The sequence below is a fragment of the Sciurus carolinensis genome, chromosome 1 (genome assembly GCF_902686445.1).
Source record: "Sciurus carolinensis chromosome 1, mSciCar1.2, whole genome shotgun sequence".
NCBI lineage: Eukaryota > Metazoa > Chordata > Mammalia > Rodentia > Sciuridae > Sciurus > Sciurus carolinensis.
The window spans coordinates 133,961,543-133,974,390 of NC_062213.1; the positions used below are offsets into that span (position 1 = coordinate 133,961,543).

Sequence of the window (12,848 nt, forward strand, 5' to 3'; positions counted from 1 at the left end):
GCTATCAAACCGGACCTGGATAGGGAATTTCTTCATAAGAACATATTCATGGATTACTCTATGATCCTCAAAAAGATTTATAAAGAAAAAGAGCAGTCATTTTCAAACATGGTGGTCAATATAATGTTTATTACTCAAATACTGTGCCCTGAGTTGTTTTACATATATTAAACATTTTAATACTATAGACACATCTTTAGGGTAATAGGTACTACTGCCATTATTGTTATTGTCTTTAACTCCTATTTCTTGCCTTTCAGTTTGGATTCCCATTTTCATTTTTAAAAATTCATATTTTTTATTTTGTTTTTCACTTGAGTAGTACAAAGGAGATAGAAGGAAAGATATACTTAATGTTTTGGTTTTTGTCTTTTAGAAATTGGAGATATTGCTGGTGTTGCTGATGTTACAATCAGACAGTCCTACAGGCTGATCTACCCTCGGGCTCCAGATCTGTTTCCTCCAGATTTCAAATTTGACACCCCAGTGGACAAACTACCACAGCTATAAATTGAGGCAGCTAATATCAAACTCTTATGTACACAGAACTTTGCCTATTGTACATAGCCTGTTCAACATGCTGGGTTGAGCCTTTAATGAGGAAACATGTGGTACGCATTCCAGGGCTAAATATTATTGCTTAGCATTCTGTATGTATATACTAGTGCAACATATTTAATGATTTAAATTTCTTACTGAATTTGCTTTCTTTTGTAGTGATCTAGGAAACTGTATTTTGGAAGATACTGAAATTATGTAATTCTTGAATAAAACATTTTTCAAAACTAAATTTTTTGTTACAATTACATGTTATATTAATTTATAATATATAATTTTAAATAATGCATATCATTGCAATTGATAGAGGTCCTTAATTATTTTTCATTATTTTTCTCCTATATAAGGTTTTTTTAATTTTAATAAAGTCATGGAAATGGAAAAAGCTTTTGAGAACCCTTGTTAACATTTATAACATTTAGTTTGTAGTTTGAAAGGACATGGTGTGTGAGAGGTTTATTAGTATATGTTAAAAACCAAGAGCTGGACCTTGCAAGGCACCAGTGTGAGAAATGTAAACTCTTTTTCTTAGTGAACTTATCAGAAATGATGATGCTATTAAGAAAACAACAATAGCAGATCAAAAGATTTTAGTTTGGGATGTTAATTTTTCATTTCATAAAATTCACATGTCTGCAATTCTTTTTTATTCTTTGTTCTGCTTATTGGGACACTTATGGAGTAATGGGTCTTTAAAATGAAGATAACTGGGTCCTGGGAGTGTGCAGGAGTTTTTAAATGGTCACTGCTAGGTGATTGTGATATGGTAGGTATTCTGCTTATTCTTCTTTAGAATGAATTGGTTGAGGGTCTCTTGACTTCCAGGCACTGTAAAGGAAGACAAATGAAGTGTTGCTGTTTACCCACTAGGCAGTGTGTACAGGGAACTTGAATCTATGATAGACAATCACTTATGTAAACTATTTCTCTGACAACAGGTGCTGTGATTCTCACATATCTGAATGGACATTAGCACTAGACGTGGCCTGATGATTGGGTTCACACCTTAGTCTGTAAAGAGACTTATTCCCTTTGAAGATCAGACTTTCACACTGTGCTCCTGACCATAGGAGGAGGATGGTGATTGGGACCATGAAAACAAATGATATTTTTCCCCTGGACAAAATGTAGGATACTCAATACTGCTTAAAAGCAGTGGAGAACACCAGAGAAGTAAACACCAGGAGTACCATAATCTATATACAGGATTACAAATCTAATGATGAAATTTACACTCCAGGCCAATAGAACTCATCCCACCCAAAGTGAGACCCAAGAAGGAATCTGAAATGTGTCTCCTTTTTCAATATCCTCTTTGATCCTCAGCACCTTTCATCCCCACACACCTCTAGCATTGCCCTCAGGTGTTCAATAGGCTCCAGTGACCCCAGTTCAGTGAAGACTGCAAACTGCAACCCAACTAGATCTCAAGACAGTTACTTTTGCAATTATCAAAGGTCAGTACATATACATTATAGAAGATTTGAAAAGTAAAATACCTATAAATAACTTTTTTTTTCTTTTTCAGCTGTTTTGCATTATTTTTTAAAACAGTTAATTCAGGTGTGGTAATAAGACCTTTTACTCTTTTTCATTTTTCCTGGTTAATAAATGTATTTATTAGGTAGTGAAAAAAATGCAGATAAAGGAAAATAAAAAGCCAACTCTGCCACTCAAATATGTCAGCATCTTGCTCTGGTTCTCCCCCCCACACACATTTTTTATTGGTGCATTATAGTTTTACATAATGGTGGGATTTGTTGTTATATATTAGTACATGCTCAAAATATAACAATATAGTTTGGCCATTTGGGCTCCCCAGCACTTCCCCGCTCCCTCCCCTGCTCTCCTCTGCTGATCTCCCTTTGATCATGAGATTCCACCCACCTTTCTTTTCCTTTTTCTTCTCTAGCTTCCACATGAGAGAAAACATACAAGCCTTGTTGGTCTGTCTTGTTTTCTGTACATTTATAAAACTAGAATCAGGAGAACCCATTTAAAGATTTTGGGGGGATAGAGTAAGTTTTCTGTTTTTTTGTTGTTTTGAGAATGAACATAAGTTATTACTGTAGGTGATTCTTGAAAAAAAAATTAAAATGCTTTTTAATTAATGCAGTTCTCCTAAACTGTGCCCATGGCTCAAGCAGCTTAATTCCAGATGTTGAAATAAGGAAACATACATTATGTTAGGGATGTCATTCAGTGGTAGAGTGCTGGCCAAGCCTGGGCAAGGTCCTGGGTGAATGCAAAGTGGATCTGTTCTGTGCATGGTAGCACTATAACAATGGACGTTTTTAATAATATGATCCTTTCCGTGCAGATTAAAACAAAGACTTTAAAAACCACTTTATTGACAGTCTCTGCTGTTACTCTGTGAATTTAAGGATTTGATTGTAAGTTTCATGGAATCTGAGTTTCAGCACTCTAGCATAGTCTCCCATTTTTACATCAGAGAAGCCAAAAGATCTGCCCAAGTTCACTTGGCAGCAGAGATGGGACTAATTGAGATCTCTTGATCACTCCATCCAGTGCTCTCCACTAACCTGTACTGTTATGGCTTATTTCACAGGAAGTTGCCTCAGTATTGACTTCAGTTGTACCTTTCAAGTAGAAATCAATTATTAATAATTTAAGGAGCTGGGTGTGGTGGTGCATACCTGTAACCCCGGTGACTTGGGAAGCTGAGGCAGGAGGATCTCGAGTTCAAACCCAGCCTCAGCAACTCAGCAAGACCCTATCTCTAATAAAATATAAAAAAGGGTTGGGAATTTGGCCTCAGTGGTTAAGTGCCCCTGGGTTCAATCCCTAGTACCAAAAATAAAGAACACAAAAATTATCTTTTTTTTTTTTTTGGTATGGAGAATTGAACCCTTTACCACTGAGCCACATCCCCAGCCTTTTTTATATTTTATTTTGAGACGGGGGTCTCACTAAGATGCTGGGGTTGGCTTTGAACTGGTGATCCTCCTGCCTCAGCCTCCAGAGCTGCTGGGATTACAAGTGTGCACCACTGCACCTGGCTGTATCTGACTTCTTAGGGAAAACTTTGGGAGTTGAGTTTATAGTTTGGGGAGTTGTTTTTGTTTTGCAGTGTTGGGGATTGATCATGACTTCTTGCATGCTAGGCAACTACTTTATCACTAAGCTCCATTCCCAGCCTGAGTGAGTTTTTAATTATTTTTAAACCATCCTGGTGACAAAGAGTTAATGACTCAAAATTGTTCTTGAGCCCTTCCTCTAAATAAAATACTTCGTAAACTTGATGCCTCTTGATAGTAAGCTTTTGTGTTCAAAGCAACAAATGTACTTTACCCAGGGTTGTCTTTGGTTCCTGAGCTAATTTTGTATCACAGGTGCAAGATTTATTTTAATTATCAAGTTGAACAGCTGAGGGGGTCAGCCTATTACCCATCTGGTCCTAATCCAGCCAAGAGGCCTCTGTGCCCCATGCCAATATTTCCAATTGTCAATGGCCCTGACTTTTTCTGCTGCTGAATTTTTAATCTCATCTGCCGGTTGAGCTACTGAAAGATTCCCTGACCCCCTAAACACCTCCTCATTCTCCCCCTCCTAGATATTTACATGCAGACTCCCTTCATCAGGATCTCAAGACTGCAAGGCATCACAGTAAGAGCATTTGTTCTAGGCCCTGACATCTTTCATAAACTTCCACTCATAACCCTCATTGATATTTCTCTGGTCCAGGGGCTGGTGAACCAGGGAAGTGAGTTTTAAACTGCCAAACTGCCATTTAAGGAGACTTTTGGTGAAGGAGAGACGGAGAGGATGACTCAGAGGAAAAGCTTTTTTTTTTTTTTTTTTTTTTTTGGTACAGGGGATTGAACCCAGGGGTGCATTACCACTGAGCTACATCCCCAGCCCTTTATTTTATATTTTTCAATTTTGAGACAGGGTCTCATTGGTTTCTTAAAGGCCCCACTAAGTTGCTGAGGCTGGCCTCAAACTTGCGCTCCTCCTGTCTCAGCCTCCTGAGTCACGGAATTACAGGTGTGTGCCACCACACCGGGCTAAAAAAAAAAAAAAATTCTTTCCCTCTTTATGCATCACTCAACACTTCTGACACCTTCAACATATAGGGGTGTTTCTCCATAATATCAAGCAGTTTACCAGTACACACCATCTCAGTTCTAATACTACCTGGAGATACCATTGGATCTCATGTTAAAGGATCAGTACCACTTCTGCTGCCCACCAGCCACCAGCTACAAATTGTCCTGCTCTGCCACCATCCTTGGGTTTCATTGATTTGCTACAGCAGCTCACAGGACCCAGGGAAACACATTTACTGATTTATTACAAGGGATAGTACACAGTACAGATGAACAGCTAGATGTGAGATACAGGGTAAGGTATATGGAAAGGGCACAGAGCTTCCATACCCTCTGGGTGCTCTGCCTTCCAAGAACTTTTATGTGTTTCAGCTACTTGGAAGGTCTCTAAACTGCTCTTTGGGGATTTTATGGTGGCTTCCTTAAGTAGGCATGATTGATGACCTTATTGGTCATAATATCCACTCAACATCTAGCACTTCTCTCCTGGAGGAACAGGGGAGTGAGGTCCTGCAAGTTCCAACCCTTTAATCACCTGGCTGGTTCCTCTAGCAACCAGCCTACACTTTGAAGCTATCCAGGCGCCTGCCAAAAATGACCTTGTTAAAATGGATGAATCTATCAGGAAATTACAAAGGTCTTACTGGCAAAGCCATTATTTGACGTTGTTTTAAGACATTTGAGAAAGAAGGAAGATTGTTCATGTGCAAAATACTCAAGAAAAATAGGATGAATTTTAAATTTTGCCAAAATATATTTTGCTTTAAATTATGACAAAACCACATACCAAAAAAGCTGGGCACAACAGCATACTTGTAATCCTAGCTACTCAGAGGATCACAGATTTGATGCCAGCCTGGGCAACATGGTAAGACCCTGTCGCATATAAAAAATAACTTTTTTTAAAGGACTGGGGATGTAGCTTAGTGGTAGAGTGCTTGCCTAGCACAATCCATAGCCTGAGGTCCATTCCTAGCACTACAAAAAATAAAAATAAACAAACACAAAATGGGGCTCTTCAAGACCTTAGAAAGGTTAGTTTGTTCTATACTGATCAAAAAGGCATATCTAGGATGGAAGGTTACATGGAGCTCCCAGATATGTCACCTGCATCAAACACTTCCCTGAAGGTGTTCAAGCAGGCGTGGGTGACCTAATTCCTCTATGATTTCCCTGGATGACCTTACTATATCTGTGGTTCCTTCCTACTTTGTAGCTTTGAGAAAACACACTGGAAATGGTGGGTGTTCAATGATACCTAAGAGATTTTAAGGTCATCTAGTACACAGATAGCAAATTGTAGGTCTGGGCTTCTCTGGAGGGTCACAGGAGTAGCTCCAGAGAGACAAATAGGCTCCTGGCCTGCTGTTATGTCATGTGCTGCACTAATACAGAAGCTTTTGTCTGAAAGGTTACAAATGAGCTGGGCATGGTGGCACATGCCTGTAACTCCAGCAACTCAGGAGGCTGAGACAAGAAGATCACAAGTTCAAGGCCAGCCTCAGCAGCTTAGGCCCTAAGCAACTTAGTAAGACCCAGTCTCAAAATAAAAAAATTAAAATGGACTGGCATGTGACTCAGTGGTTAGATGTCCCTGGGTTCAATTCCCAGTTTAAAAAAAAAAAAAGGTTAAAAATGATTGATCAAGTATAACTCCTTAATTTTATAGATATCCGAAGGTCACTTCACTAGTTAAAAGAGTAGTCTTGTCCTTTGGTGCTATTTTTCAAGATGCTTGTAAGTTTCAAGTGACAGCACAAATGTGGAAGTTCTCCATAGATCAGGGAGGATTAAATCTAAGGAATGAATATTGTGGAGGTTGACAGAAGGACACCTGTGTTATGCTGAATCCAGCTGCAATTCATAGCAACACTGATCTTAAGCTGACTCTTAATTACAAATTTTAATATTTTGTTATTCTAAATTTTTTTTTTGTATAGAGTAAAGACGACCATTAATTCATTCTCAATTTTGTAGACTGCAAATACAGAATACAAAAGGTGAGCCAGGTTTAGTGGTGCACACAACTGTAATCCCATTGACTCAGGTTGAGGCAGGAGTGTCACAAGTTCAAGGTCAACCTCAGCAATTTAGGGAGACCCTGTCTCAAAATTTAAAGAGGGCCAGTGATATAATTCAGTGATAAAACACTCCTGGGTTCAAACCCCAACACACACACACACACACACACACACACACACACACACACGGATACAAGAGATGAATAAGACTTGCCCTTGGCCTTCACTGATGCAATGAAACACGTGTAAGATCCAGGTATGCACAGAGCCCAAGGGGCCACAGAGGAGAAAACACTAGTTCTGCTTGTATGGGAACAGCAGGGCAAAAAGTGGAAAAAGATACTTCTTAAAGAAGAAATGGGGGTTGGGGTTGTGGCTCAGTGGTAAAGCGCTTGCCTAGCATGCGTGAGGCACTGGGTTCGATTCTCAGCACCACATATAAATAGATGAATAAAATAACAGTGTATCAACATCTAAAAAATACTTAAAAAAGAAGAAATGGAACAGGCCCTTGGAGGATAAGTGGAAATCACATTGTGGGGAGATGTTCCTGCAGCATGGTCAGATTATGGCCTCTCCTTAGTCCACACGCAGTAGTCCTAGTTCTTTGTTTCTACTGTTTAAAGAGTGCTTATTAACCCCTTTCCAGTCGGTCTCCTGTCATACCCTAGCTAGGCCTCTATCATGTATGTTTTTAAAAAATATTTTTAGTTGTAGATGGATACAGTACCTTTATTTATTTATTTGTATGTGGTGCTGAGGACCAAACCCAGTGCCTCACATGTGCTAGGTAAGTGCTCTACCACTGAGCCACAACTCAGCCCCTCTATCACCTATTACTAAGGCAGCCCCCAGTTGGTGTTTCTGTTTTTGGCATTGCACCCGACACCCATCCATTCTCCACATGGCAGAGTGATCTCGTTTCCCAACTGAAGATGCTTGGGTGGTTCTGAGAAGGAAGCTACGGATCAGGAATGTGGTCAAATTCACCATGCACTTGCACAGGTCCTTTTTAAGGCTCTGAATTTTGTAGCCATAAATGCAAAATCATGGAATTGTAAAAGAGGGGCCCTAAAATTTTGTATACCTTGGGCTCCACAAAACCTAGATCTGTCTCCATGATTAATAACCTTCTTGAGCAGTGCTTACGGGCCTGGGCCATACATCCGTTTCCTTCTTAAGTCACTCCACTGATTGCAGACTATACATTTATCTACCTACAGTGAAGCTTCATTTACTCAATATTGCCATGGTCTGTCTTCTGTGGGCAATCCAAATATTCTTCACTCACTTAGGACCTCCCTGGCCCCCTCTTCACCTGGCTAACTCTTACCCAAGTGACGATCTTAATATCATGACCTCCAGGAAGTCTTCATTGACTCCCAGCCAGGGTTTAAGTACTTCATGATGCTGGAATGCCATTGTCAAGGGACTGCCATGTACCCCTGGTAGATTGCAGAATCCATGGAGGCGGTGACTTGACTTTCCTGCCTTATTTGCACCAAGCAAAATGCCTGGTGACCAATAATTGGAGATCAATTAGTATTTGTTGAATGAAAATCTAACCTGATTTCAAAGGCTGGTCAAGCAACATATAACAAGACTGAATGTTCCCCCTTTTGGCAAAGAAGCAATTAATCTTTCTACTGTTTTTTGTTGTTGTTGTTGTTTGTTTGTTTGTTTTTTGTTTTTTCCCTGTGTGTCTCTGTGTTTATTGGAGATTGAACCCAGGAGTATGTGTGTGTGTGTTACTAGAGATTGAACCCTGGGGTCTCCCACTGAGCTAAATCTACACATACACATGACACACACCCTTTTGAATTTTAATATTTTGAGGCAGGGTCTTGCAAATTTGCACAGGCTAGCTTTGACCTTGTGATCCTCCAGCCTCCATTTTCAGAGTAGCTAGGATTACAAGTGTGCTCCACATCTTTCTACTTCTGATGTAAAATTTAACTGTACATAAAGTTCTTTGAACTTTAACTTTCCCCTTGAAATTTGGTTGAATATAATGAAGAGAATTTGTTTGCTTTTTTGGGTAGGAAACCACAATGCAGTATAAACTTTTCACTACAGTTTCTAGAACAGGTGGTAAGTCTTCCTTTAAAAGAGAAATTTCAGCTCTCTTTCTGGAGATGGCCCTGGAGCTACTCAGAAGGAAAAAAAAAAATGACCTGGTTTAAAAGTTCACCTTGTGTTGTCTAAAATAGTGGTCTGTGAGATGATTTCTTTAATTTTTTTTTTATTGCCTTTGGCTTAAAACTGAAGCAGTAGTTCAGAATTCTGCAAAACAAAACAAAACAAAACAAAACAAAAAAAAGCAGAACAAGGAGGAATAAAGGCAACTTTTAGAATGATTTACAGATTCTGAAGTCAATCTACAGAATACAGTGCAATTCTTACAACATGTAAATATATATACACACTGAGAAAATATTGCAGATAACATTCCAAAGGGCAACAGAATGAAAAATTTACAGCCCAATTAAAGGGTTTGTAAGTCAATGGGGAACCAGCATGTTTGAGGAATAAACATTCAGCTGAAGGAAGACTCTATAGTACTGTCCCTCAAAAAGTCACTAAATCTCCTTGATCCTAATTCTCACATGCATGAGATGAAGGAGATGAACTAGATCATAGACATCAGGGACACTTCATGGCAAATAGTTTGAATGGATTTGTTCAACTTCTAGTCCAACCTTCATCTAGAATTCTTTTCTGAACAGTAGAAACTGGAAAGAAAAAAATATTAAGACTCTTGAAGCCATATTTTTGGATATAATTTAAGTACTTACCAATCAGATGCACTCACATGACCCTGGAATTAAAATAGGGTTAAGTGGGAAGCAGCATGGTAGCCTCTGGATTCTCCAGGAAACTGCCAGGTTGTGTGTGGCCTGAGCAATTTCTCCTTCCAATCCTGCTGTGGGACTTTGGTGTCAGTCCCAGAAATTCCATCTGCAGCCTGTTTCTTCAGTTCTCCCAATGATTCTGCTAGTTGATAAATACCCAAAACTAAGTTCTTTTGAGAGGAAATTCTGTCTTCTGCAACTCCTAAGAGGGGTAAGGCAGGTCAAGAGTGTTACTGAGATGGAAGTTCCAGAGAAGCCTATTGAGCAGAAACCATCATTATTTCCATTTCACAGATGAGAAACATTGAGGCGCAGGAAATAACCAGCAGAGGACATCTGATTTGACCCATTATCCTATACTGTTCCCAATTAGACAACCTGAACATCTAAAGTTCTGACCTGGGCCCTAGGATTTATATGGTAATATAAAATTATGGATCAATGCCTAGAAAAAATTTGAGGTTTTAGTACTCCCAGAATCAGTTTTAGGTTATTTCAGATATAGGATGTATTCAACATGCCTGCAGGACTAGTGTACCTAGACTAAACCATCACGTACTACAAGTTTGCACACTCTTCTTGGTGGCTATGTGATAAAGCTGAAATGGTATTATGCCTTGAGCAGGAGTGGACAAATAGGTTTATGTGGTCACTGGAGGTACATGGTTTTGAAAATAAAAAGCTACTTTCAATTCCCATGAGGAGTCAACTTTTTTTAGTATCATGAGGCTCTTGGAACAAGGAGTACACCAACAAGCAAAGAGATGATGGACAATGATCCTTTTAGCATTTTCTAAAAGGGTAAGGTAGAAAGGGGCTCTAGTAGGGGCAGTCTGGTGAAGTTTATACTGTTTCAGTTTTGTAACAGTTCCATTTGTTTTTCAAACTGTTTATCCAGCAAATACTCTGTTATGTTTAACAAAGGATGTAGTAATGCAGTTATATTTTTCCTTTTGAAATTATTAATGACCATCCATTCAACCTTTCATTGAATATAATAAGATTAATAATGTGATTACCACCAACTTGGGTAGAGTCATGGCTTTCCCACAAAATTGATTTTGTGCAAATTACTTCTTCTATTTTATTTATTTATTTATTTTTGTGGTGCTGGGAATTGAACCCAGGGCCTTGTGCTTGTGAAGCAAGCACTCTACCAACTGAGCTATATCCCCAGCCCTGTCTTTTAGTTTTAATTGAGAATATTCAGAGTATTTTATTTGGGTGACTGTTAAGATCCAATAAGACAATGCAGAATACCTGGTTTTAACAAAATGATTGCTATTACCTGATGAAGGCTACTGCTATTTATTGAACACTCATGTGTCAGACAAAGTGCTGTGCACTGGACATCTGAGATGAATAAACAGTGGAGAACAGAGGAGTATAAACAAGTTAACATAGTAAGAGGAGTCTGATAGAGGTTATGGTGGGGCACAAATGAGGACTCAGTTAACTGTGTTGGAGGAGACCAAGTCAGATTTTTACTGATTAGAATCTGGACAGATGATTAGCAGTAAAGGCCTCAAACTTACCCTATCTACAGCAGAAGGGGAAATGAATATTATGAACCAAACCTGGAGGTCCCACATGACATGGATACTGTGGAACTGCAAGCAGTCTGACAGCCCTCTTCACTGACTTCTCATGCATGTGCAAACACACTGAAATCCCATGTCCTAAACTCCTCAAACCCTGGCACCTTCTTGCTGTTCTAGAAAGAGTCCCTCATTCCCACTGCAAAGCATCACAGGTTCGTTTTAACTCTCAGCACATCAGAACTGCTGTCATTACCATTTCATGATAGCCGGTTGTCCAAACCAGGGAGAAACATCTGAGACTTCTTAACCATTTAGTAGTATTCCATATCATTGTCCGTTTTGTGTTTCTTTGAAACTTTCTCCAAAGTCGGGAAAATTCTTGATGTGTTTACAGAATAGAGAGATCATTTTGACAGGACAGAGTGGGAGACAGCCTTGAAACATGAGATTGAGAAGTAGGCTGGACTACATCATGCTTTGTGAGCCAGGACAGAGGTTGATATTTTACAGTGAAAGAGGTGAGAAAGAGGTGGAGGGTTCACATTTTTTAAAGATTGCTCTAACTGCTGAATGGCAAATAGACTATTAGGGGACAGAAGAGAAAGCGGGAAGAGCAGGGAGGAGGTTTTAAAAGAGAGATGGCGACTGCTTAAACTACAGTGGTAGTGGGAAGGGCGGGAAGAGGGGGCTAACACTGCGATGACCATGTTACAGGTACGTCACTAGGCCATCCATGTGAACACATGGAAATATCACAGTTAGATACGTGTGCCTCAATTTCCTGGAAGAGTTGCAACTAGAGGAAGTACAGTCAGTGACACATGAATGGTGTTGAGTCTTGAGGGATGTTGATAGGAATAAAGCCCTGGGGTACACCCACCTAGAAACCAACAGAATGTGCCATGTGTGTGGCAGAACGCACAGACCTCACATATCTGTCCTCCCCACCTTTGACACTAATAAAACACATACATATGCAACAAAGATAATCTGTGTCCTCATTCTTGCAGCTAATTTTAGGCCAGTGGGATAAAAGCACGAAGGAACAACTTTTGAATCATTCCAGTGTGGAAAAAGGGTGTGCCCTGTGTTTTCCTTGTTTCTATTGACTGTAATAAGAATGCATAATCTTGAACAATCTAGGACTTTGCTGATCAGGGAATACAGAAATGGCAAAGCAGCTAGCTTAAAGGAGTCTGAATCCCCAATAAACAAGTGGTAAGGGCAGCTACACCCACCTCTCCTTTATTCGAACTATTGCTATATTAGGTCTCTGTTACACATAGCAGAACCTATATTCAAATTCAGGGCAATCATTCAATGAGCTGACAAATATATGTGAACCTGTAAAGCTGAGAACCAAACTTATAATCTCCGGTAACCTCACTACATGTCCATGTCCACAGTACAAAATGGCCTTATTTTCTATCCATCCCAATTAGACAGACATGAGTAATTCAAGGGAGTGGTCAGGCAGGAGAATTCCTTTGAAAAGAACAAGCAACTGCCAAGGAGGAATCAGGGGCCCTTTGGAGTTGGGTGCCATTTATTTTCTCTGGTATAGCAGAGAAAGCAGGGGGCAAGGTATCACAATTTTGGCTTTGCCCCTTAGCAGCTGTGTGAGCATGGCCACTTTACCAACTTCACATACAACTCATCACAAAACACTATCAAGAGTGGGTTCACAGAAATTAACACAGAATGAGAGGCAATGAGCAACATACATCAGCATACAAAGGGGAAAACCTGCAAGGTCTAAGAAGTCAGGAAAAGTAGGAACACTTGAACTAGAAAGCCTGGGGCTGA

At 39.6% G+C, this 12,848-nt stretch overlaps 1 protein-coding gene across 1 annotated transcript in view; it reads left to right on the plus strand.

The window, feature by feature from the left end:
• Gtf2b (general transcription factor IIB) overlaps positions 1-2,245 on the plus strand; it is a 28,950-nt gene extending 26,705 nt beyond the window's left edge. Inside the window, exon 7 of the mRNA XM_047541123.1 lies at positions 377-2,245. Within this exon, the coding sequence (XP_047397079.1) occupies positions 377-510 (134 nt within the window). The 3' untranslated portion in view covers positions 511-2,245. The remainder of the gene's footprint in view (positions 1-376) is intronic.
• The last annotated feature ends 10,603 nt before the right edge of the window (positions 2,246-12,848 follow it).